Source organism: Melozone crissalis, unplaced genomic scaffold (genome assembly GCF_028551555.1).
Source record: "Melozone crissalis strain CALT ecotype California unplaced genomic scaffold, PUWL_Pcris_2 ptg000042l_1, whole genome shotgun sequence".
Lineage (NCBI taxonomy): Eukaryota > Metazoa > Chordata > Aves > Passeriformes > Passerellidae > Melozone > Melozone crissalis.
Window position 1 is genome coordinate 15,987,525 of NW_026535820.1, and position 27,523 is coordinate 16,015,047.

Genomic DNA, 27,523 nt, shown 5'->3' on the forward strand with positions numbered 1-27,523 from the left:
CTAATTCCATGCTGCTTTTCAAATATGTGGAATAAGGCACACACATACCCTCACCCGTTGTTGATTTCTGGATTGAAGTTTTGTTCGTTGTGCAAGGCAGTGTGGGTGGAAATCATGAGGTCTGTTTTTAATGCTGAAAAACAAAACCTAGCCATTCATCCTTCCACTCTAGCCCCTTCCCCACGGATAAACCTCTCCTCAAGCTATTCCCTTTTGGTTCTTCAACTCTAAGATGGTGTTCATCAGAAGTCAAGTGTCTAGTTCACTGTATTTGTAATGGGGTGGAAGATAGCTGAGGCAATCTACAACTTTGGGATTGTTACTGAAGTTAAGTTCTCTTAAGCTCTGCTGGGTGATCACCACAAAACTCCTGAAACCCTTCCTGTTTGTTTCAAATGCTCCTTTGTTTCTGACATTACAAATCTTCTGTTCATGAAGCCAGGCTTCTCAAATATTTTTTCTGGAGGAGAGACCTATGAACTGAAATGTTTGGCATTTGGGAGGAGTTTGCTTTAGTTTTTTTCCCCCCCATTCCTAGCAATTTCATGCCTTCTTCTTCTATCTACTTTTTCCTTTTCCTTGAAGGGGTTTGTTATTTCAAAAGGGGATTCTTTGGTTTCCAGCTCCCAACGTGTGCTCCTGTCTCTGTTGCACTCTGTCCTTGCCCTTTTCAGGAGCTAGTGCTTCAGCCTCTGCTTTCCTCCTTTTCCACACCAGGGAGAGAGCTGATGGTTTCCTCCCCTGCTCCTGAGTGGCTAGCATGAAGTGCGACCCAAGCTGTCAGGCCTTCTTGATGTTTCCCTCAAATTTACCTAGTTCCAGAAAAAATCCTTCACAGTTACCTGCTATACGTTATCTGAGATTGGTTTTTTAAAGACTCTGGATGTGTTGCCATGTACAGTTGTCCCTTTACCTGTCAATTTTTCCTCTTGTGAATGTTTCTTCCATTATTCAGGTCCCTATTGGAATGTGGTGGGTTTCTTGCAAATGGTTTAAAAAAATAATTTCATCATAGTTGATGGTTTTCTGAACCTGACCGCTTTCATACTTTTGATACTCAAAACTGTTTTTTTAATGATTTTTTAAAATCTTTTTTGTCCCCACTCTTGTTGTCTTTATTCTTCTTTAAAGTTGTTTTTTCTGTGTTGCAGAAGATAGGTTCAAAACTCTGTTTGGGCCTAGAGAGGCCCCTGATCAGCACGGTCTTACTGGTTATTACCACTCAAAATATTCAGTGAGTTTCTCCCCTCTAGCTTTGGTTAAATGAAGTCTTCGTCTTCCCCTGCTTCCCTACAAACACAACAAAAGATTTCTTCAAGTATTACTCTGAGTGAGGGTAAGTTCATCTAAAGCTCCCTGCCTCAACAGCAGTTTACGTGAGCTGAGCTGAGCCTCCTGGCCACTGCCAGCTTCTCTGAGAGCCCCATTACAGGGCAGCCTGGCAGAGGAGACATTTATTTCACAGCCAAATGCCTCTTGCCCCTTGGTGGCTGCTCCAGCTGTGACAGGCGACAGCCTGTGTCCAGGGTTGTCTCACTAAACTTCTGTGTGTTTTGAAAATAATGTGCCTTTATTATGTTTATCTTTTGTTTTCTTGATGAAGCCACTGTTTGCTGGTTTAGGTTTGAGGTGTCCCTTGGAATCATCTAAGGATGTGATTCTTCTCTGTGCAATGACATAGATAGGGTGACTCTTGGTGTATGCCAATGTTTTTATTTTCAATTTTTATTGACATGTCTTGTACATTAGAGGCAATAAAAGCTAGTAGCTAGAGAAAATGAGACAGGCATTTATCTTTGATTGATCAGCATGGGTTTTGCTGCTTCTTTAAACATTTTCATGTCCTTTTGTTGCCCAGCCACTGGTGTTTTGTGTTGTAGTAATGACCAGAGAAGTATTACCCCAGACTTAGCAGCAGGCTATGCCATGCAAAGGAGTGCATATTGTATATAATGTAGATTTCATCCATTCTTCTGAGGTTGTATGCACGGTCTGATTTGGTGTTGGATCAAGTAAAAGCCTTTTAATATAAAATTCAGAGTTTGCTGAGCTATTTAGCAGAGACTGTTTGCCCACAACTAAATAGTGGATTGCTGCTTCATGAGGTTGGCAGAGGCAATGATGGCTGCTGTTAGCATATAGCACAGGGTTATATAGATTTGGGGTTAATCACCCCTGTGGGTAAAAAATGCTAAAATTAGCTGCCAAATGGATGTTTTTATCATATAAGCTACAAGGACTACTTGGGGAAATCCCTACGGGTCTGAAAACAATAACCAAAATTGTATTTCTTAGCCATGGATCTTAGAGTATCTTTTACATATAATGGAATCAAATGAACCAGATCTAAAATATGCTTTGTTCATGTGCCATATGGTCGTTGTGTTGCCAAGCACTCTTTTTGCCTGCCAGAGCAGACTTCTGTGTTCTCCTTTCCTTGAATCCTGCCCTTCACACTAACAAAACAGAACTGCTGCTTGACCCTCATAGGGAATGGTGGGCATATGACTTTCTCTGTTCCTCCCTGAATACATTTCCAGCATTAAAGAAAACTCCAAACACCAGAAAAGAGGCAAAGTGAAATAAAAAACCTTCATGTGATACTGCATTGATGGAACCTTTTGAATTTACTCACAGCTGTATTTAGCTTAGTTTGGGATTTCAGCATCTTCCTACCAGCCACCCAGAAACATACCTGCTTCTGGAAGGGATTTAAACTCAAAGGTGGACAGATTTTGGAGTAGGGCGGGGGTAGAGGAGTGTCTGGGTCACCAGTGGGTTTGAGTGCAGGTTTAATGTGCCACATGCATAGCCCATTCCCAGAGCTTTGGGAAGAGCCCCCCCATTGCTGTGTGCTGCCTTGTGCATGTTTTTAGCAGGGGGCTGTTTCCTGCCCCCATGCAGTGACACCCTTGTGGTGTTATGCTGCCTGTCCCAAGGTATTAAGTAACCCACAGGCATTTTGAAATCGTTAATCATAATACGATTTCTCTCACGATAATGTTTGGGGTTTTTCATTCTCCTGCTTGTTATGAAATCTGTAGGCTGATAATTTTAATGGGAGTTACAAGAGGAGAGGAAAAATTCCCAGCTAGCCCTGGAAAAGCATGGGAGAGGTGGGTAAATGCTCCCTATTGCAGCCCATCCTGACAAGAGCCTCCAAAAAGCCTGTCATCTCAGTAAGTTCAACTCTCACCCTTTCCTTGCACTGTTTTCCCTCTTGGCAGTCTCTGTCCCTCCAGTGACGTTTTGATAAATTATCATTTCAGTGAGACTGAAGCATTGCTTTGCTAAGTTCAGCTTCAGAGACTTGTTGGAAGGGGAATAGATGAGAAAGAAAGAAAGAAAACAAGAAAACTGAGTGACACAGGGGTCCTGAAGGTCAGGGTTTTTTGCTCATGGTGTTTCATTGATCTCAGAGTAAGGAATGTATAATTTAATATTACAGTTTCACACCCTATTTCTAATTCTCTATGAGACTGAGCTGTGACTTTCAAAATTGTGGTTGTGTTTACATCTTTATCATAAATTAGATAATTACAAATGTGTGGCTTCAAAGCACTTTCATGCCTTTTTCCTGCAGTCAGGTTATAGATGAAGCTGTCTGTTTTACTGGCTACTGCCATAATTACCAAATGGACTCAATGTCTTCAAAATTGCAATTCCAGCTGAGAATATTTTATTACTGATTGCTTCAAGAAACATCTGGAGAGTGCTTAGAGCTCTTGTGTATTGCATTTGAAATGTGTGGTTCTATCAGATCCTTTTGTCCCTTACCTTTTTCCTCTTAATAAGGCCAGGAGACCCAGTAAAGTGTTTCTTGTATTTTTCTTAAGTGTGGTGAAGGTGATTCTAGATACAAAATTCTTCAGGTAGTCCACAAGTGGGGGTGCTTTTTTGTTTTCATGTTTGGTCTGAAGTAGATATCTTCTCTAGATGGGTCAGTGCTGTTTCTTTCTGCTCCTAGGCAAATTAATAAACCAAATTTAAAAGTGCAAAGGAAAGCAGGCGGCTGGCTGATTCAAAGGGAGAGGCTATGTTTTTCATCACCACCCTTTCAAAGCCTCTCTGAATCAAAAGAACCATTGGATTGCGAAGGCAAGACCTATGCCACACCAGAAGCTCCCAGTTCAGCAATTTTCCCAGGGTAAAATTATAACTCATGTTTCCTCAGCACAGGCTGTAACTGGCAGCGTTCCTCCTACTTCTAAGGGTGAAATCGCTGGGGGGAGAACAGACATCTAATGTGCCTCTGGAAGTTTTACAATGGGTGTTAGCCTCCCTTTGTGGAAAGGTAGATGTTCTTCTGGAACATACCCAAGGGCAGGTGCTATTCAAACTGGAGTGTAAACTGACTTCAAATAAGACAGTACAGGCTTCTTTTTGTTCAGTTTGTGAGTCAAATCTAAAGAAGAGAAACGCATTTCTCAAATTCTGGCAATTCATGACAATCTTCCAGTTATCCCACTGAAGTCTACATTTTTATGGGTCTTTGAAATCTTCAGATACAACTACAATTCAAGACATTAATCTTTATTCATGTACTGCTGATAGGATCTTACCTTGCAAACAAAACAGATTTTTACAATGCTTGTTTTTTAGTGTTACTTCTCACCAGAAGATTATTGGACAGATTGCAAATTTGGTCCAAGAAGATGTAATCATTGGGTTTTATTCCCACTTAAATCTTGACACCATTTGTGAAGATTTGTTTGACTTAGCATTCAGATATATCAGCATGGTTCTGACAAAGAGAAGTCCTTTCCTTCTAAACCCAGGAGGGAGTGTTTGTTGTTGTTTCTCCCTTTTCTTTTTGTGAAGACTCTTGCAAAATATGTAGAGTGCCTGCTAGAAGTGGATAAAAGGCAGCAGCGCTTGAGTGAAAAGTCTGACTAAAAATTACATTATTAATAAATCTCAACCTACAAGTAGTTTACTTGGGAACAGTTGAAAGATGGATTCCAGTGTTCAGAATTCCCCTGTTTGTTCTCATAGCTGTTCTTGGCCCAAATCCCGTGTGTGTGTGGTGAAGGTGGCTGTGACATTCCTGCCTTCCCTGGTGCAGGAGATGAGCTGGCAGATGCTGCTTCCCTCTCAGAGGCACTGGGAGCTGTTGACTGCTCTGTGCTGGGCTATTCCCTGGGACTGGGGAGAGCTGACTGAGTGGCTGCCTCTTGCAGGGAGGAGCTGTGGGCTCTGAATGGAGCCCCAGAGCATTGAGGGATGCTGTCTGCAAAGTAGCTGGCATGCCAAACCTCTTGCAGCAGGGATGAAGTGGTCCAACATATTTGGATCTGTGCTTCTCACTGGAATGAGTGAAGCCTTGTATGGTGGGGAAGTAGCCTGTCATCTCTGCCCTTTGCAAAAGGTGGAGCTCCCTTTGTGCGTGCTTGCTTTCCTATGAAGTACAAGTAAACTCACGTTTTCTCTGCTACCTGAGGTTTGATAGAGGTATGAGAAGAAAAGCGACCTATTTTCCAGGTTTAAAGGAAAGTAAATGAAACTGTCCTCAGGGCAGCAGAAGCAAAGACTTTAGTATCAAGCTGTAGTGTTGTGGGCAGGGCTGCCAGGCTGCTGAAGGCTCTTCAGACCTGGAAGCCTTTCCCAGGGACTGCTCATCTTTTAATAGTGTTTCAGTGTTTCCTCCTCTTTTTTTTTTTTTTTTTTTTCCTGAAGTGTCCACAATGTCTGCAGTCATTCTGTGCTCAGACAAGGGAGTACTTCATGCTTACTGGCTTGTTTCTGCAGTATCTGATGGGATACTTGTCCTCTCTTGCAAATGAGAATAAAGAAGTTTGAGTGAAGGTGACTGAAGCACTGCATTGTGCACCTCATGAAATATTTTGAACTGGTCATGTCCAGCTCAGGCGTTCCAGCTCAGGAGTTACACTTTTGTTTGGTCACTCCTAACTCGGCTTCATTGCTAATTTGAGTAGATGCTGGTGCAGAACAGACAAGCCCTTGGTGGAGCAAGTGGCCTGAAATGCCAGCTGTCCAGTCTGTCTGTATCATAGGACACCCTTAGCAGCATCATGGCAAGTCTGTTACCTTTGGTCCCAAGTCCTGCTGCATCTAAACACTGTGTCCTCCAGCCTGGTTAAGGGATGTTTTTGCCTGCTGCATCCTGGGGTGAGCACCCTGTGATTAGAGTGTCAGGTGGGCAGTGGTGTGCTGTGCACTAACTGGGAGCAGCTTTCAAATCCGGTTTTGCTTGTAAATTAAATGGGCGCTTTTGCTGAGTGAGAACTGAATCGGCACCTCTAAAGGCTGTAGAAGTTCTCCTTCCATGGTGAAAGGCAAAGTGTTTGTGTTTGGAGGTAGTGAATCTGGGCTGGATCCCCAGGTTTCGTTTGTTTTTTTCACAATACAGTGGGTTGGATGTATTCCAAAGATCCTGCTTCTATTAGCGGCTTCAGTCAGATTCTGTGCTGGCCATGTTTGCCACTTGCTTGACCCAAGCACAGCAAGTGTGCACATTAGCCACCTCCTACAGAAGGGTTGTGCTCGACCCAGGGAAGAAATGGATAGGCAGTGCAGAAGAACAGGGATGTAATAAATGACAACATTTGGGCTGACCTCAGCACTACTCACCCAAACAAGCAAGGGGCTGAGTTAATATTCCATAAAGAGTGCAAACTTATAAAATATTTTGAGGGGGGTATTAAACTTTTGTCTGCAGTTTCGAGGCTTAGGGAGGTTTTTAGAGAACTTCATAAGCACTTGAAAAGATACATCCTGTCTCTGTAAATTTTGCCAGGTTTTTGGACTCGCCTTAACTGCTGTACTGGTGTAGGCACAGGCCCTCATTTGACTTCTGCCATTATCCATGATTGTTTTTTCTCCACTCAGATTTTTCTTAAGGGCTCAATGACAAGTTTCTGATGAAAGCATGGTTAGAGCTGTTCTGCTCAGGCTGGTTGTGTGCTATAGACTTGGCTCCTGGGCTCTGGAATTATCAAGGTGCCTCCAAGCTCTTGTCCAAGGGTGGTTTTTAACTGTCCTGTGTTTCCAGGTAGGCAGCTTTCTCCACCCAGCACAATCAAATACCTCACTTCCTTCAGCCCTTTGCCTTGCATTTGGTTCTCTGCACCTGTGTCATTTATTCTAGGTTCTGGTCAGCTCTGAAATCCCAGCAAGGCTCATTTTGCCAAGGAAATGCCACCACATCTCTCCAGCGCTTGCAGCACTTAGCATGTCCATGTGCTCTGCAGTGCCAGCATCTCCAGGAGGAGAAGGCTGAAAGCAGCCAGCATTTGGGATGTGCTGCAGAGGACCCCTGTCTTGAGGGGCCAGATCAGTGCTCCACTCCAGGGACAGTGACTCTGGGACAAGGAGAATGTACCAGTTAAAATTGTCCCGTCAGGTAAGTGCTCCAGTCACCCCTGCTGTGGCCACTCTGGTGTGACCAGAGGTGTGTTATGTCCTTTGTAGGCTTGATCTGCAATTGGACTATTTCAGGATACAGAGAGGACAGCCCAATACTGTTCCTGACACCTTCAGGAAAGAGTTTCAGCCAAGGTTTTTGTTTCACAATGAACTATACCCCACACTCTGGCCATGAGGGACCCGTCTGGGTATCTCTGTCCCCTCTCTCAGGTGGTCTTGTGACACCCACCTTTCTAAAATGCATTGCTGCTTGTATTTCTGCAAATAATACTGAGTGCCCCAAGCATGGCACTTGTGGTGTGAGGAGAGAGCAGCTGCTTGGCGTAGTAGATCTTCTGCAATTCAGTGGCTCAGCATATCCAGAAAACCTTCCTGCTTTTCAAGCTCTCCATTGTATTTGACAGTCTTGCATAGGATAATTTGACCTTCTGTTGTATATTGACAGACATTCAGGGTTTAAAATGAAGCTTTAGAGATTTAGAATAATAAATCTAGCACTTCTATTGAGTCTCAGTGGACCTGGTGTGTCTTAGCTTACTGTGGCATTGAATTGCAGCTGATTGTGTTTTGGGCCTGTTTCTCGTGTGACGCTCAAACACAATTGTTCTGGAGCTTTGCCTTATAAACATAATTCCTAATGTTCAGAGTCAGCAATCCTAAACCTTGCAGCTGTGAGAGAAAGGGCAGTTGTATTATATTGATGAAAGGCAAAGCATGACAGTGCAATCGGCATATTTTTGCTGGGGAAAACAATGGGCTGTTTCTTTGTTTTGCAGACCCAGTGGCAGCAGTAAAGCCCAACCATGTCCTCAGGGAGCTACCAACCATTGGTGTCAGGGTGAAGAAGCAGAAGAAAAGGATGGATGTGCTTACATGTAAAGACTTTTTGACAAAGATCTGAGCAATTTCTTTGTGCTTCTGGGCTCTTCAGAATGAAGGTGAAGAGAAAGCGCCATGATGGCATGCACACCTTGGATCAAAATGCAAGTTTGCATGCTCTGTGTGGTGCACTTGGTCATCTCTGACCACCTTGAGGGCTCTGTCTGAGGGGCCAGCACAGCTGGTGTCATCTGTAGGTGCTGAGTACCAGAGCCACAGCTAGAGAATTTGTGTGAGGACATCACCAGCCCATAGAGGTACCCAGGGTGCGATTTTCCCCTGCCAGCAGGATAAGCTCCTGGGTTTCTTGGACATGTAGCTTTGTATCTCTGCCTGCTTGCTACACCTTCCAGAAGTGCTGTTTGTGCTATTCTGATGTTGTTTATGTTGAATAAATGCTTTCTCCAGCCTCTTTGTTGTGGCAACTCTTTTTGCTGAATTCAAAAAAGGGGGCGGGGGTACTTGTCTAGGCATTGTGGTGAGACCTGATGATGATGATTTTTTTAATCTTTAATGAAATGTTTGTTTTGAAAAAGTGCATCTTCAAAATGGGGACACTTGTGCAGGAGCCAAATCCAAGAGCGGTCCTAATGTTCCTGGTTTGGATGAGGTTCTCGAGCTGCACTTTCCCCCATCCCACAGGCACCCCAGAGATCAGCCTGCTGTTTATTTCAGAGTGCAGGCACACAGATGTCCCTGACACTTGAGTGATTTCTGCTCTGTGCTGGAGGAGAAGGGATTTGACACCAGCTTCTGAAGTTTGTTTCCTTTTGGATTCATTCCCCATGCAGTGGGATATATGTGCTCAGACTCTTCTGCTGGAGGTGGCTGATGTGGATGTGTTAACTGCTGTTTGCAGTTGTTCCTGGGCACCAAGCTTTTGTGAGAAGCATCTGTCTCGTGTCTCTCTGTTGTGTAAAAAGGATAATGAAGACAGACTGACTTGATACTTTAGAATAAACTACTGCATGATTTTTTGTTCTAATGTCTATAACAGTTAAGCTTGCCCTTACCTCCCTCAAAACCTCCAAGGGAGTTAGAAATGTGTAAATTTGAGTTTCTCCGCAGTAATAATTGCTGGGGCTTCGACAGGGAATATATTTGCTGCTGAGTAGCATATACACTTCTGGTTGGGCTGGGCTGGCTTACAGGGAAGACATTGGCTAAAATAATTCCAGCCAGCAGTGTCTTGACCTGCAAACTAAAATGATCCTCACAGTCTGGTGAGTCAAGCAGACAGTTTGTGCTTGAATGTCGGTCCTTCTGTGCCTGAGCTTGGCTTGTCTTGTGGTGGCATGGTTTTTGTCAATGTTTCTGTCTTAAGAGGGAAACCAGGATGACTTTACTCAAGACCACAGAGTGTAAATAACACTTAGGACACCAGTGCTAATATTTTGAGGGGAGGAGTAAGCCTCCCATCTCTTTGATTTTTGTACAGTTAGCACATTGTAGTGACTCATGTTCCTCAGATATCTCCTTTTCCTTCCACTTGCTGCCAGAACATTGACATGGTTCCTGTGTTATTGTCGTTTGGTAGTCCAGTTGCACGAGTGCACATCTCAGCGCTGCAGCTACTGTGGTTTGCTTCAATCCAGGTGTAAAGGCTTAGTCTTTAACAATGTGTTTGAGAGGAGTTGGGGAGAAAATGGTATAGAAGAAAAGGCAGGAAGAGGAGAAGGGATTTGTAGGCTCTTCTCCATGATCCTTGGCCCCCTTTGGTAGGAAAGCTTCTAAATTATACGGATTTTTGTAAATTCCAGGAGGAGCAGTTAAAGCAGGGCTGCTTTTGCTTTTGTTGAGCCTCCAGGAGGGCTTGCCTAGAGCAGAAAATGTGAAACAGATTCAGATATACTCTAAAGACCTGTGCCTGTGAGCTGCTTGTTGTGGAAAGGCTCCTTCAAATATCAACAAAGAAGTAGAGGAGCTGTCCTAGGAGCAGTGTTTTTGTGTGCTAAACCAAAAGTGAAAAGTTTCAGACAACCTAATGGCCTTTAGCATGCCTAGCACACAGATTTTGGCACTTTTGATTACATAGTTTCACTCATTCTGAGTGAAAGTGGGAAGTAATTTTTATGAAAAATTGTTGGAGGATCATCTGGATAATAATGATAAATGTTTTACAGGGTATTTGAAGTACTTTGGTCCATGGAACTGCTATAAAGCTGTATTTTCTGTTCTTAATTTTTTTGTGGGATAAATAATAAAATGTTTGAGAAGGAAAGCTATGAAGGGTCAGCCTGTTGACAGCTCAGGAGGGTCAGTGCCCATCCAGCCAGTGCAGGCGATTTGTGCCCCACTCATGAACAAAGCTGATGCAGTTCCCAAGGTAGACAGCAACCTGTGTGATCTCCTGTGTGGGAGCGGCCGTGGCTGAGCTCCGAACCCGTTCCTGGGCTCATGTCTCACCTGCCTGACACCAGGAAAGGCTTCTGAAGAGCTTTTTGATTCTTTTCATTGTCAGCTGCTCCAGATAGCTTGCTGGAGCCCATTGAGTTTAGTTTCTCTGACTCCCTTCTCTCTACCTGTAACTCTTGCGAAGGAATTGTATTTGTAATCACATTAGGTGGTGGAAGCTTAGCTTACCAGCAGTGCTTTGTTTTAATTACTTTTTACCAAAGCTTGTTCACTTCCACATTTGTAATAAACCAACCCAAGCCATGTATTTCTTCAGAGACCATTTGCCCCTGTGTTATCCTTTCCATAGCTGAACAATACAGTGATTTATCTAATGCAGTTATATAACTCCGATCTGTTAAATGCTGTACCCATTGGATGGTGATCTTCTGTGCTCTGACAGTGCTATTGAGTTGTGCCACATTGAAAAAATGGGATTTTTTTATGGACTTGCTTCTCCGAATCCCATTTTTGCTTTAGTTTCTCTGGGGCAACTGCAGTAGAAATACAATTGTTTAATTTTAAAGTATCTCCAGAATTATACTTCACTGTTTTTATGCAGGGAAATGTGCTTTGTGGGCTGAGACTGGAGCAAGGTTAGTATTATTGTGCTTAATATCAGCCACTGAGAAGAAGGACTTTGTTTCATGAGGCACAATAAACACAGGTAACTTGAAGAGGAAATGTTGAAAAGGAGGAGGATGAAATAAAAGAGCAAAAGGTTTTACTATAAAGCATTTTTATTTCTTGGGAGTTTTAGTAGGTAAACTGTGTAAACGGCAGCTTGGTTATGACTTGGGTTTGGAAACTAGTTCCCTTTTCTTATGCTTTGTGGGTTCTTTTGCCTTTTAAAATGCCCACGGTCCTCCAACCTATCTCCCATCCTGGCAGTGATGTTTATACTACACATTCTTCTGCTGTTTTGTGCAGCCAGTGCTATCACAGCTACGCTGAATGAGGCTCCAGCCTAACTACAATATTAACCCTGCAAATCTGTTCATTTTCTCTCGAGCAGCCCCAGGCAGGGTATACAGGAGAATGTGTCCAATTGAAAAACTGTGACAGACTCGGTGGTGTTGCTGCACTGTGCGAAATTGCAAGAGAGCTATGTTTTTTCTGCCAGAGAGGATCCTGTGAAGGGACATGCTGGTGTCCGTCTCGTACAAGTTACAGAATTTGGTTTTTGTTTTAGTCTCAACTTTCATTGATAATGTTATCTTTATTTTTGCCAAACTGTCTGCTTTTAAGCACTGAAATGTGTTCCTCAGACCTGCTGCTTTCCTCCTGCTTGCTAATCGTCCAACGCATGCTCCCCCCACCCGTAGTTTGTATCAGTCCTTGACTTCTTACTTTCACGTTTGTAGTTGTTGTTTTTAATTTTTTCTTCATTATTTTACTAAATACCGCTCTGCAGATCAGTAGCATCTTGGGTGGTGGTTGTACCACATAGCATTTGTAGCAGACATTAGTTTTGCATAGCGTGTGTACCTTATTTTGTCTGGACTTGTCTTCTTTGCGCTGCAGGCACCTCCTCCAGCAATTGTAGTGATTAAGCCTGGTATTTCTGCAGATTTATATTAACTTCTGCTTATAAAGAAAGAGAAGAAACCCAACCCTTCCCTCCCCCATCCCCAACATCTAAACTAGATGTTTTTCTTCATTCCCTTAGTTTTTATCAGTATTAGACCGAAGCTTGCTTTTGCATATGAAGAAAATTAGTTAAATACCTTGTGGTTTATAGATGCCTTTTGTTACACACTACTGGGATTTATTGTGCAACGTCGGCCTGTAAATCATTTCAGCCAGACGATTACCTGGCTCACGTTGCCTTTGTGATGTGAGCCCTTGAACAGCCATGGAAAATGGAGAAACGCTGGGTTTTGGGGGCGGCGGGCTGGGCTGGTGCGAGCGCCCGTGACTCTCTGATGGCCGCGGTGCGCTTTGCTGAGGTTTGCTGCCTGGCTCCGAGGAGATGTTTACAGGGAATCCATTCCTCTGTGCAGCTGAAAGACGGTGTTGAAAGAACAAAGGGAGTTTTGTGATGAAGTGTATCTGACTTCTCGCTGCTTTGCTTACCTTTTAAATGTAAAACTCGGTCATTTGCAAGGGCTTTTAGTTCTCAGGGCATCCCTATAAGATTCCACCCCGCGCGGAGCTGTCCTTCAGTCGAAAGCGGCGTTGTCTCAAAACCGCTCTCGAGAACGCATTTCTATTTTAATCCCCAACTTTGCCTGCCGCCTGCCTTCCTGGCTCCAGCTCACCGCCCTGCCCTGCCCTGCCCTGCCCTGCCCTGCCCCGCCCGCAGCGCGCAGGCGGCCGCCGCTCGCTCCGCTCCGCTCCGCGCTGCTGCTGCTGCAGCTGCTGCAGCGCTCCCAAAGTTGGCTCATCCGCGGGGCATCGGCTCCGCTCCGCGCTGCTCAGCGCTCCCAAAGTTGGTTTGGTTTCATCGGCGGAGCATCGGCTCCGCTCCGCGCTGCTCAGCGCTCCCAAAGTTGGTTTGGTTTCATCAGCGGAGCATCGGCTCCGCGCCGCGCTCAGCCCGGGGAGCCGCTCAGACCTGCAGCCTATGCGCGGCACGCCGGGGCAGCTGTCGCCATACGTTAAACTTTTAAATGGAAAATGTCTTTCTCAAAGGCTGTCGATGTCCAGTGGTCTGCAGTCCATGAGCAGTTGACTAGTCCAGGTGTTTCTGCTTCTGTTCCTGTGCTATGTGAATTGGGAATTCAAGAGAAGAGTGTGCAGGATGGAGGAGTTGAGGGTTTGTATTCCTGTTCTGGTGGTACGGCAGTGACGGAGGGCTTGGGAAGGAGCAGAAAGTCTACCTGGGGTTGTCTCAGTTGAGAAAAATAATTGCTCTCAGTCTTTGTGTCTGTACCTCTTTCTGTCAGTGCTTTCATCAGCTCTTAAAAATGAGAATGACCCTTTTTGTTGGTATGGATTGACTGTCGCGAATAGTATTCAGGAAAAACTTGGTTTTGAACGTGATTTCTTCTTTGTGGGTTCTATCAGTGCATTTTGCCCCACTCATTTAAAATGTAGCCATTTCAAACTCTCGGAGCTGGATTAATTTTAAAAACTGCCAAATTTTTGTCTGTGCTTTACTAAGATAAAAGTCATAATCTGAGGCTATGAGACAGTCCTACTGATTTAAGATTGGGGATTTCTGTAAGGTTTGTAAGGAGATCATTAACCCGGGTCTATTTTTTCACAGGACAGTCGGCCCAATATGTCAAGACCTCTGATCACTAGATCCCCTGCATCTCCATTGAACAATCAAGGCATCCCCACTCCAGCACAGCTCACAAAATCCAACGCACCAGTTCACATTGATGTGGGTGGGCACATGTATACCAGCAGCCTGGCCACGCTTACAAAATACCCCGATTCCAGGTAACTTTCAAAAGCTTCTTCTGCATGACTTTGGCAAACTCCTTTACTTCCTTTTTGTGCTTGGACGTCCTGGGGCTGTCTCAGAATGATGAATTTAGCTCCTTTTGTTTCAAAATTAAATTAGCTTTCTTTGTTAGTAGGCAGTTAGAGACTGACTTTTGTTTCCCTGCTCCACTGTGTTCCTGACAAATGGCACTTCTGCAAATCCTGATGCGTGTGTACTGAAACAAAGCTGGGGGAAAAGAGCACTTACTTTCTACTACCTAGGATTCTGGGTTTGTGCCAGGGCACCCATGCTGTGGTTTGTTACATTCAAAAACTGTAGTGATACTGCATTTAATCCCAAAGGTGGGGGTGTTGGAGTATTTGTTTTGTTTCTTTTGGAACAGTAACCACTCTCCTGTGCTGTCAACGCTCCATCTCAGATGTGTCACTTGAGGCAAAGGCAAGGTTGAATGAAATAAACTCCAGGACAGTATTAACTGAATACTTTTAGGACTTTTCAAATAATAGGCTCTTAACTCTCATGTACCTTTTGAATGAAGTATTTGTGACTCTGGTACCTCACTGATACTAAGCAGAGAACTGCTGCATGTGTGTACAAATGGTGCCTGTAGAGCAGCTAAAACAAGAGCGCATCTCTAAGAAATCTAGAGTGCATTTAGCAGTGTGTGTGGGCATTGCCTGGTGGTGCTGGCAGACAAGCAGTGCAGCTGGAACTCTCAGGGTTGGTCATGAGACAGCAGGAAGTCATTGTGTCCACAGTATAAATCTCTACCTTGCCCTTTGCTGCCCAGTCCTGCTCCAGAGGGCAGGCAGTGCTCCCATTGTGTTCTCTCCAGTCTGAGGGGGAAGATTCTCGGTTTCTTGATCCCACAGCTCTGACCTGCCTTTTCAAAGGGCACAAAGCCCACTTCATGGGATGTGGCTTGTTCAAAGCCTGGGTTTCATTGATGCTGCTGCCCCTGCATCACCAGCTCACAGTGTTAGGTGGGCTCAGGCAGTGCCCCCTGACAGGCTGGAGGAAGAGAGAGAGCCCTGCACACAGCGAGGCACATGGCCCTGCTTGAGACAGCCTCCTCAAGGAAACCCGGCAGAGGGGAGCAAAAGGAGCCATGCCAGAGCCTGGGTCTGCCAGGAGAGATTGAAGTAATGTCTGGGAAGACTTGAACTGTTCTTAGAAAACCAAATCTGTTCTTTTGGAGGTTTTTTTTTAGAAACTTCTTGTGTTCAGCTCCTAGTAGTTGTGATGACTTTGTGAGTTTTTTGGTAGTTGGAGCAGTGATGGTGTCTGACACTGTTGTGTATGCAGAATGAGAGGCTGCTGCTTCTGTTTTCATGTCAAATTCACAGAGAGAGTATATTACTTCAAGTGAAGAAACACTAAAATGTCATTCAAAAATGTGTCTGGTGGCAGTGGAATTTAAGCTTAATGTATTCTGTGCTCAATTGAGCCATTGTAGCACTTGAAAGTGAAAGCTATGCCTGTAGTATCAAAGCCAGTTTAATAAATTAAACATTTTAAAAGCTCTTCAAACATAATTTAAAGAAAACCCAAACTCTGAGTTATAGTCATACTGTTTCAAGTCGTTCTGACATGTGTTTGTGTTTCAGTTCTGACAGCGTCTTTTGAACCTCTTGATGAGTGAATATTTCCAGCGTAGCTGTTAGAACCTGGAATTCCCAGCCACTTCCAGAGCTTGAGAGATTTTTTTGTACATTAGCAGCTTCAAAAGAGCAATTACTATACTCGTTTGAATGTCAAGACAATGGCATGAAGCAATATGCCAGTAATCATGATATAGTTGTTTGGGTTTTGTCTGAGATTTTGCCAGGAGGTTTTTTTCCAGTGGAGGGTTGGGATGTATATATGTGCGTATATATATCTGTACATATTTATATAGAGTGAGTGCTAGGTAAAAATTATCCAGTAATATTTAGACATTAATACAAATTGTTTCTTGAAGCCTGACCTGGTCAGTTTCATATCTAGCTAGACTCTAACTTCATTACTCACAAGGTTTTTGCCAACATTGCTTGTATGTTTCTTTTTCTGCCAATGTCACGTGTGTGAATGATATCAAAACCAAGGAAGGTCTCATAGATATTTTTGGGCCAGTTGAAACCTCCTGAGACTTACTGTTATATGAAGTATTGTCTATGAAAAATAAGGTCTTGATTATCTTGCCTGAAAGAGCACTGCTCCAGGGATGAGTCAAGGCATCAGTTACAGGCTCCAGCCTGTAACAGGTTGAGACACGAAAGTCATTAGGTTTCTGACTCGTATTACATGCAGTCTAAGGGCCAGAAGCCTAAAATGAACCTTTCATCTGTGGGCCAGGTACCAGAGTCATCTTTCTTTGTGAGATTGAAAGGGTGATATTCAAACCAGCAGCTCTGGAGTCATGCTGACTTGCTGGTGTGAGGGAGATCTATTCTGATGGAGCAGACTCTGCTTTGGAGCAAGTGCACCCTTCCTTCTCCTTTTGGAGTCAACAGCCTTCATCTTGTACCTCGCTGTTTTCTTCTTCCTGGACAGTAGAGCACAAATTGGAAAGAGCACTTTAAAAAAGAATTCCTTAAATGATATCAGGTAAAGACTTGTAGCTTGAAGGGATCATTTTCCATAATTCTTCTGTTAGGTTCCCCAACCTGGTTTGTGCCTTGACATGTAAAATGCCTACTGACAGATACCTATTCATCCCTCCAAAGAAACCTTGGTATGACTGTAAAAGTGTCTTGCTACTGTTGCTGGATCCCTGCCCTTTGCTTCGGAAAGACAATTGTGGGTTTCTCTCAAATGCTCTTGTGCTTGAAGAAGCCAAAGAATCAGACCTGATCTGTGTTTTGGGCAAAAGCTGACTCAGTGAAGCACTCTGACAGACAAGCAGCTTATCTAATGGACGATTTGAATTGAGTAATCCTAGAATTATAAATTCTGAAGCTAAAATAATGCTTAAAAAAACCCTCAAAATTAATTTTAAAATCTAGTAGCATATAATTTCAAAGGGCCCAGTTATAATCTAGACAATGGAGAGCCTATAGTTTTCACAAGGAAAATCCCTTATGAATACTTAAGCTCATCAACAGGCTTCAGATTCCCCCAAGAAACCAGTGGGACCATGCCTCAAACATGGTTTCTTGAAGCTCAATAATACAATTTGCCAGACTTAGGCTTTGGGAAGAAGCCTAAGTTTGAATCAGCCTGTCTACCAAGAAGACCTAATGTGAGGTCTCTCTGCTGAAATAAATAGCAATTTTTTTTAAAGTCTGGGGAGGGAGCAGGTATGCAGCCATCTATGTAGCTCTCTCCACTGAGACTGCAGACCTTGGTGCATTCAGCCTTGCACAGATTGTACAACCTTTGGTTTACTTGAAGTTACCAGATCTTCAGGTTAGTATCTGGCAACAGTCAGCTATCTGTTAAAAACTTGGGTGTCCAAAAAATATTTTTAATTGCTTGCTTTTCGAAAATAAAGATTTTTTTAAATAGTTTTTTTTTCCACTGCCCAGGGGGAAAAAAAAACTTATTCCAGGAAAGAAGGATCCAAGATGAGGGTCTGCCAAAGGAGCCTTTCTCCCCCAGGAGCTCAGGCACATGCATGCAGTGCCTTTGTTCCCAGTGGTCACCAAAAAGCTTGAGGAGAACAGGTTGAGGTGTTAGGATTTATGATTGTGAGGAGAGGAAGCTGTGGCTGGTTAGCTCTGATACTTTAACCCCAGCAGCCTACTCTCCTTCCAGTGCACGATCATCTTGCAGCAGGATTGAACCCTTTGCTTGGAGTCGGCGTTCCTACATCTCTCAGCCTTAATGCTGTCTGCACGGCATCTACCAAAAGTTATTGTGCACCAGGCTGGGACAACCTCAGCTGAATAACCGAGCTGAATGGGAAGATGTTGAACTTCGATCATACAAGCATCAGCTGTCTGATATCTCTGATATCAGCAATATCAGCAGTGTTGTATATCTTGTATGTTCAAAGCATCTGAACTTCTAATTAGGTCTTTCCAAGTCATCTGGTACAAATATTTGCATAACACCATGGCATTGGATTGCCACATCCTATATTCCCATCACAGAATGGGAAAAAAATCACTTAAAACCTTGTATATAACTCTGTAGAACCTTCTGGAGTATCTGTTTGTGTTGCTACATCTGCCATCTTGAGTTACTCCCTGCATATGAAGATGGATTCTCCTTATACAGTATTTCACAATTCTTCCATATTTCTGCCCAGGGCAATTTCAGGTTTTCATATGAACCAATCCATTCGTGTCCCAGTTTTCTTACCCAATCTTCACTCTCAGCCCTCAGGGAAATTAAATTTCACACACTTGGATCCAGTTAGGACACTGGCTTTTTTTTTTTTTTTTTAATTGGTAAGGGTTTCTTTTGCATCAAGAGCACAGAATTACTTAGGAGATTGTCCTTGGCCTTTTTTGACAGTTTGCAAGAAAGACTTATCCTCCACAAGTTGTGTAGGTAGACTTCCAAGGACGTGCTGTGAATCAGGCAGCACTGCTTGCCTGTGTCACAGCTCTGGCAGTTTCTGCTATCAGTCCCCAGGTCCAAAACAAACTGACAAAATGGCCTTAGCTCAAACTCCTGCAAATTGCAGCACCATGCTGGAGACTCCTGTCTTGGTAGGACACCTGCTGAGGTGAGGGTGGTCTGCACTTTGCATAGGCCTCCCTTTGTAACACCTCCATGAAAGCAGCCCTGTCACAGCTTTCCTGCTCACCTTGGAAAGTGCCTCCCAAACTGCTCTAAGTTGTGCTAAACTTGAAGAAATATAAAATTTTCTAACTAATGAGCATTTGGTTATTTGGGTTTTTAAAGGAAAAATTGAGAGAGTGGGTGTTACTGCATCTTTATTTCCACTGTTCTTATTTGGATTTATCTTCCTGAGAGGTACAGATCTATCTGTATCTTTCTAGAATAGCAACATCAAGGGCAAGCTTCTGTGAAAGAGCAAGCCTCTGTGAAAGTTTTCAGTATTGCTGTAACCAGCTTTGTCTGCTGTATTAGCATGAATGGTCCAGGTCACAGCTTTTTAATGTTTTGTAACATTCCTGGCAGAGGGAGATAGGCAGAAGAAGTTGGCAGAAGGTCAGCTCAGTCTTTGTTATCGACCCTGTTTTACTCATCTCGTTATTCACCTTTTATATTTCATCATTTGATTGCTGCATGGTCTTGTGGCAAGGAAGAGTGAGGGCTTGGGATAGGGAAATACATTGACTCTCACTGACCTGTTCTGTGACCCAAGATAACTGATTTAACTTTGAACTTCACTTGCTTCCTATGAAGGTTAACAAAAAAGCAATTTGTAGAGTGCTTTGGGATGATGATTGAAAGTGTAGAAGATTACTATCTCTAAGCATAAATATTTATAGATCCAGTGACTGAGATAGAGGTTGATGATGTTGGTATCATCAGTAACATGTATTAATAAAAAATTAACTGTTGATTCATGAGGACCAGACTGAACACAGGCAGTGCAGTTGTGTTGCTTGGTGTAACCACATACACAGACTTGGACAGAAAATGGAAACAGAACTGTGAATGATACTATGGTTCATGCCTATTTAAAGAAATTCAGAGAATTCGCACAACTGATATTTTAAAGAGAGCTCTCTTGCAACACACATCTGTCAATAAAGAGCTTGGAGGGGTATTTTCTGGTCCTGGCTGAACCAAGATTAATTGTAGCTCTAGGTATGTATATTGAACTTAGTGTATATATTGACCTCATTTTGCCTCAATTAATGATCACCACAGGTCAGTCATCACTGTTGCCTTAGTAGAAGTAAATATTTTTCAAATTGTAGTCCTGTAATATGTTTAATTTGCAAGGTCAGCAAGTTGCTGCTGTTGCTTGTGGCTGGTGACTGGTGAAAGAAATGGCACCATCAGATTAGCAGGTTCTCACATCATGTGGTCAGTAACTGGTGGTGAGTCATCACTGCAAGGGGCACAAATTGATATCTGTCTTCCTGTTCTAAATGTCTGTAAAAATGGGCTTATGTGTATTTACTTGGAGGGTAAAAGGCAGTGTCCTGTACTTGTTCGATGCTTTTGCATTCAAATCTGTAAAATGACAGTAAAATCAAGATAGTGGCTTGTTGGAGAGCTCTTTGCACATATGCAGAGCCGGGGAAAGTGGATGTGCAGACTTGATGCTACAGGGGTTCATTACGTGCTTGTTCTGGCTGCCTGGCTATGACAGTGAATAAGGAAATATGTTCAGAGGAATAAGTGTCTACGTTCAGCAGTGTTAGAAAGCTAAAGACTTCAGCTCCTTATTTCTGAGGCTAGTAATCCTCAGAAGTAACAATCATTTTTTCTTGAGGGGAAAGAAGAAAATCCATAGCCATATAATCAGTGTAGGGATTCCTTTGCCAGTTGGCTTATGTGGGTTTGTAGGGGTTGGATCAGCCTGTAAGTCCAGCAGAGGGGAGGTTGTCAATAACTAGTTTAAGGGCCTGTGCTTTGAGAAATCATTTGATTGCAAAGGCTGCTTGGAATCCTTGGTGGATGGAAATTTGTGGATGGGAACCTTACAACTTTTGTATTTTTCTGCCCAATAGCATGGTTTCATAAGCTAGACTGAAGGCACCCAAGCAGTATTTCTCACTCTGCCTGACCAATACCTGGGAAGATGAAACAATATTCTGAGTCCCTGGGTCTCGCTGACCTAATAAGAAAAAATCCCATTAGGAACTGAGGTGGCACAGAAGTATTCTGCTTATTGGTCACTTCTCATAGGGCCCAAGTTTGAACCATAGTCATGAGGTTCAGTGGTTTGTTTTGCCTTTTGCTGTACTTACAGAGGTTCCTTATGGCAAGGAGTGTGTTAGCAGAAGGTTTTCATTCTGCTCCCACATAAACTGTTTGTACTTCATTGGTCTTTCATAAATTGCAATACAGTTGCTAAGCAAATTGGCATCTAGTACATACATAATTGCAGAAGCTAACACATTTGGCTTCCAGTTTTGCCGTCAACACCCGGCCACCTCTTGGGTGTGTTTGAAGCTTTAGGATATAGATTCCAACTTCTGGCTTTCTTCTTTCTGGTGATGATCAGCCTTCTGGCTGGTTTTCATGTATACAAGTATGCTTGCCATTTGGGGATGTATTTGCAGAGGCTGCATAGGAAATGGTGAAAACTGCTCAGGACTCAATGGTTATCTGCAGTCATTTAAATGCAAATAAGGCACAAATGCTGTGTTGGCCAAGGGAATGTCACCAGTTCCTGTTATGTGAACTTTTCCTCTAACTTAACCAGTCTGCAGTTTATTCAAATATCATAACCAGACAAGTGTCATCTGGCAAGCTTTATTCTCCTTTTGTCTTTTGTTCTCAACCCTTTTTTTTGCCTTTGTCTACACCATGCAAGATATTGATGTCTCTTTGACTCTTGCCTTTCAGTATCTTTTTTTCTGTCCCTGTTCTGCTCTGAGCATTGGCCCTACTTCTGTCAAGTAAAGTCCCTCATTGCATTGTCTTCATTTCTTTTTCGTACACACTTTTCTATCTCTGTTGGAAGGAGTCAGAGCTCACAAGTGATCTTTACCTGACCAGATCAAAGCACACTGCTGGCTTGCTTGTCCTTTTCCCCCTACACATGTATGGTTTTCTGGCTCTTGTTAATAGTGAGCTGTCTTAGAGTAGGTAAGCAGCCAGCATGTTTTAAGGATATCTCAGACACTGCTTTTGCTCTTAGTGACATCAGTTCAGGGATGTCTCTGAGACTCATTCACATTGATTCCTTTCACTGATTCTTTAAATCAGTAATCAAATACATTGTTTCTAGCCTAATGTGTACATTAGCTTGGGTCTGTAGGACTCTTCCAGCACAGTTGCAGCTCTCTGCAGAAAATGTGGGCACTTTTCTAGGCAGTTTCAAGGCACTTTCTGCTTCTGAGAACCAACGGGCTTCTGTAACCATTTGAAAGCATTATAAGCTGAGCTTGTAGCTGCTACTTGTGGACTGCTTTGCAGGGACATGCCTTTAGGAGAGCAGTGGGCTCACAGTCACTTTGCCATCCAGTCCTTCCTCCGTGCAGCAGCGTGTGTGCAGACACTTGGGTAGCTCCGGTGCTCAAAGCAATACAGCACGACGCTCCACCTGGACTCGTTTTTCCTGCTTCCAGCAAACTCAGCTGTGCCACGGCTGGTACCCAAGCTAATTACTGAAGACCAATCTTTGCAATTTCTTCACACTGCTACATTTTGCAGAACAGGCATTCGGTGATGGAGAGCAACACTGGCAATTCAGCTTCTGTGAATCAAAAACTTTCTGTTTGCAGAGGATTAAAAGAGGTAAAGGGGGAGAGTGACAGAAAGATGAAAGGGTTTTATTCAGAAGGTGAGATAGTCGCACAAAACAGTGTTAAATGCAATGGGATACGCTTCTGCAGTTCAGCAATTTAGAAAGATAAATTCTACCTCCTAGACCTCAATGGGGTTTTCTTGATAAAATGTGAGAAGCCTGTCAATCAAACGGTAGACATAATTGTTCTTTAAGTGACCTATTAACATCCCATTCCTTTTAATTAAAAATTGTATGTAAGTTCTCATTCAGGCTATATTTGAACGGTAAAAACTCTTTCCACATGAGGCGTGTTGCAGGTGAAAGGCTGTCACAAGCTGTGTGACACATGCAAAACAGGAGTGATTGAAGTCCCAGTGCAGCAACCTGTGGCTTGCCTTTAGCTCCCTGCTGACGCAGAGGGAGATGGAGAGATAAGCAGTATCTCACAGAACCACACCCAAACCCTTTGCATTCCTTGCCTAAGAAATTGCTTGTAGTTGCTTATTGTGGCATAGAAAGTTATAATATACAGCATTTGCCATAAGTGTGTCACTTCAGAGCAAATGATGGATTATGTCCTTCCACACCCCAAAAGTTGTTCTTTGTTCTGCAATTAAAAAATAAATGTTGCAATGTTGAATTGGAAATATTTTGTGCCGTACAATAAATTTGTTTTGTTAGGTTGCCTGGGTGTAATTGCAGCAATGTCACTGCATTAAACCCGTGTCATGGGGCAATGGTTTCCTGCCCCTGTGCCAGTGCCAAGCACTGCTTTGCTTAGCAGCTCTATTGCTGTTTATCTCCGTCAGCCCCCGTGATTATTTTGCTTCTGTGAAACTTTTTTTTCCTATTTTGTTCCATGCACACTATAAATTATGGTTCTGTTGGAGTGCTAACCACAAATCCCAAACAGTGGGAAGCTCTGCCATGCCAGAGTGGCTCAGCTGGGGGCTGGTTTTAGGTTTGCCCAAACTTGTCAGTGATAGGAGGGGAAGAAGGTGCTCCAAACCGTGACGGTCTGCTGGGCCCCTTTGCCCATCTGAAAATTGATCCCTCTTAAACAGTTTAGAGGACCCTCGGGGTCTTGCAGCTTACATAAAAAATGAAAGCCCTTCCTGTCTCAGAGCAGTGCAAGCAGTCAATACAAAAGAGAAAAATGATCTTTTAAGTGTATCCCATTGAATCCATTATCTCGAGGGCCCGTGCTTGATGCTTCATCAAAACATCATCGTCTTGGTGATGCATGGGGGAGAGGGTGAGGGGGCATTCGGGGGATTTCAGAGAAAATGCTGCAGTACTCTCAGTGCCACAGGACAGGCTAAATGTGATACAAGCCAGAAAATGAGAGCTGCAGAAAAACTGATATGTTCCTCCTTATAACATATTGAATTTTGCATGTTTGAAAAGCAAATCTTTCAGGAAAAGTTTTGAGTGTTTCTTTTGTGGTAAGAAAGTCCTGTTGGGTGGCTTGTACAGTAATCTCTTTGCTTTCAATGAGAACATAAATTTGCAGGGTTTTTTTTTTCATTACAATGATAAAGATAATAAAGGAGCAAATAAAAACCAGTGTTTGTACCATGACTACCTTCTACCCTTGTTGTGGGAGGTAGTAATAGGGTTGAACTGCTCTACCATTACCTCAATTGGTGTTGAATTTCTGGTTCTCGTGAGCAAGTGTCAGGATTGTTAGTTTTTAAATGCTGAAGTTTTAAAAATCTTTGCATGTCTCTACTAATGATTCATATGTTTTTCTTAGGCTAGCATGAAAGGAAAATCATTGATTTCTGTTGTTCTGAGTTTGAAGTATTTATAGCAGCACAGTGGAGTTTTTTTTTACCAGATTACAGGGGTAGGAGCCGATCTTTTGCCATCAGTGTTTCCTTACTGGAAATAGTAAGAATATTGCTCTTTTGCTGGATTATGAGCAGTAAAATAGAAGAACTGGAATTTGTTTTCAATAACCAGTAGCATCAGTAATTCAGAAATACTACTGAAAAAAGGTGGTTTTTTTGGAAGACAGAACAACAAAGAAGCACTATTTCTGAATGTAACTGAGCTGTCAAACACACATCCTTTGGGGTGTCCTCCATTTCCTTTGGTGAAAGCCTAGCTTAAATAAACTGAGCAGTAGGCAGAGGGTGTGTGCCTTTGCACAACAACATACACCCAGGTGCTTTGCTGGCCAGGGTGATCCCAAAGGCAGAGTGCTGTCAACATTCCTAATTGGTTATTACCCAATAACACACACCCTCCAGTGTCTTGGGACTACAAAACACTTTTTACCTAGCCTTCCTACATGAATAATGAAGCACTTCAAATATTCATCCAATTATAGTCAGCCTCTCTCTTGGCTAAGGATTGCCAAATGCAATTGGACATACTTCTGACACAGAATTTCAGGCTATATCTATGTTGGAAGGGTTTAGTCATAATTCTTGACTTCTGGGGAGAGATTAGATATCACCATGATGGTAATTTCTCCAGCCTCAAAAGCTATTGTTTATTCACTTTTGCTATGAAATTCTAGTTTACTAGCGGTATAATGTGGGAGTTTTAGGAATATTTTTTTCATTTTATACTTGGAGCTTGTCACATGAAACTACTCGTGTTTGTTTGAAATAATGAGATATTTTGCTTTTTCTCCAAGTGCTGTGGCTACAGCTGCACAGGACTGAAGTTGCCATAAAGCATGTGAAAAGCAGTTAATGTTTACTTTTAAACATGTAAGCTATATTTATATTCATCCTATATTTTTTCTGAATATTTTGCTGCCCAGCCCAATTGGTTCCTGATGTGCCAGTGACTGACTTTTAAATACGTTTTTCTCATGCCTTGCTAACATTTTCAAAAACAATGTCCTTATCCTTTGCAGAATATTAAGGTTTAATTTTGCTTTACTGGCTTCTCCTGTGTGTGAGCTCCCCTGAGTGATAATCTTCCCTCTGGCCTTTCAAAACCGGATGAGGGTGGTGCTCTGCTCATGGCAGCTTCCAGCCCTGCTGCAGTAGTGCCATAGGGAGCCACTCTGGCTCCATCGTGCTGCCACAGAGAAAAGCCCAGTGTCCATTGTTGGAGATGCAAAGGAGATGCATGAGTAGGGAAGTGGTGACAAATGTTATTCTAGGCAGATACAAGCTGTCAAAGCAGTGTCAGGAAGGATACCTTCCTGCTTATTTTCCCTTTGGAAGAGCTTATGGGAAAGGGAAAGGAGAAAAACTGCTGCTTTTCTGTAGCTAAAGCGTATTTGGAGGCTCCACTTTTCATCAGACATTCTCATTTTCCCGGTTTCTAATATTGCAGTCTCATAAAGCTGGGCCTTGGGCCATGCCTCTCGTACTGGCCTTCCCTTGCTTAGTAGCTAACCTCGATAAACTCATCAGCAGAGCTACAATTGCACTTCCCCACTTCCACTTTGGATTAATGGTGTAGCTGAATGGATGCTGCTCTCCAGACCACAGAGGTCTGATTCTAGGTGAGCATTTAATTCCCCTCTTGGGAAGTAGAAATAAAAGCCCTAATCAGGGATGTTTCATGCTTCTCTCTTGGGTAGGCTCAACAAAATGAAGGATGAAAAAGATGCTATTGGAAGTCTCTGCTGTCTGCTATCATTACAAGGCATAAAGCACTGGTTTGAAAATAGAAACAGCTGGTATGGGTGCAACTTTCAATTGTATTTAGCTTCCATGTGGGTCAGTTTATTATTTCCTATTAAAATGCAAAGTAGTTCAGTCAGAAGCATAAGCCCTTCTTCCTTTTGTTTATTAATGAAATCCTGGAAACATGATAAACATGAATGGCCCTGGGAGTGACGAAGAACATATAACAGGTTTGGTACCATGTAAAAACGTAAAGCTGGCAGTGCAGTTCCTATTCAGAGAAGAAAAATGAGTCATGTTGTTCTGCAAACCTGAACCTGAGCCTGAAGAAACTTTGCTGGGCTGTGTCAGGCTGTTTCACATTGGGACAACTCATCTGCAGCTCTTCTGGGAGTGGTGTTTCTTCCAATACCCCTTTCTGTTGCTGTGAAGGACCACAGGAAGGGTTCTGTCCCTTGACCTTGCATGACAGAATATTTCTTCTTTGCAGTGTGGTTCCATTGGGAAAGGTGATGAAAGTTTTATCGGTTGGAAATTGCAGAGGTTGTAGACAGAACAAAATAAATGGGGTGAGGTCCCAAAAAAGCAGTCAGTGACATCTAGTCCTGATAAAGGTCAAGTTTGTTGTAGCACGTTGCTGTCTAAATGCACATCCATCATAACAGAGAGTTTATTTTCCTCACTGATGTCCTAATATTATTCTGCCGTAGTAACAAAATATTGGCAGTGGTAGGGCAGGTAGTGTGGAGGGAGTTGATGCCCCTGCTCTGCAGTGACTCCACATGCTTCAGCCAGCAAGAAAGCGTTGCTGTCAGCTCTCCCTGCTTCAGAGTTGAGGTGAAGCTCCTTCATTGTCATGTCTGAGTCTTTATTTCTAATAAATAATAAGCCAGTGATGTGCTCCCAAAATTAGATGTGGAATTTAATTTTGCCTGCGTTCACAGACCATGAGGAGCAAACTTGTTGTGTCTGACTTCAATTCTGCAAAGTAGCCTGAGCTGCTGTCCACAGTCACATGCTGGCTGTTTCTGAGTCCCTCAGTATTTGTTTAGCAGAGGATTTTCCTTGAATATCAACCAACTCTTGAAGCACAGTGGAGAAATACCCCTTCCTTTTGTCATCCTGTAGTGAGGCTCAGTTCTCTGTAAACACTTCTCAGGGATCCCTGCAAAGCTGTTGCTGCCTTTGCGTTACCAGTGTGAGTGTGGCAGACTCGTTCTTTACTGCAGCATTAATTCCTGGGGCAGGTCTCTGCCGGAGGTCTTCTGACATCAAAGCACACTGATAGAGGTTGGTGGCAATTAGAGGCAGCAAAGATGGATCGTGTGCCTGCACCCACTGTGGCTGGAGCTCTGGATGGGCTGCAGGATTCAGCGATGGAGTGGGCACAGCTGCTGAGCAGAGGGCTTGGGGAAAGCATCTGATTCGAGGGGCAGCTGCGAGCAAATGAGCCCTGTGGTCTTGCTGCTCTTGTTGACTGTGCTGCTGCAGTATCAGTGGTGATACAAGAACCCAGCCTGACCTCAGATGCCTTCTCCCTCCTGTTAAAACCCATCATGGTGC

General features: G+C 43.2%; 1 protein-coding gene across 1 annotated transcript in view; it reads left to right on the plus strand.

Moving 5' to 3' along the window:
- Positions 1 to 27,523, plus strand: part of KCTD1 (potassium channel tetramerization domain containing 1) — a 67,911-nt gene that overhangs the window by 21,023 nt on the left and 19,365 nt on the right. The window contains exon 2 of the mRNA XM_054284801.1: positions 13,871 to 14,049. Coding sequence (XP_054140776.1) covers positions 13,871 to 14,049 — 179 coding nt within the window. The remainder of the gene's footprint in view (positions 1 to 13,870; positions 14,050 to 27,523) is intronic.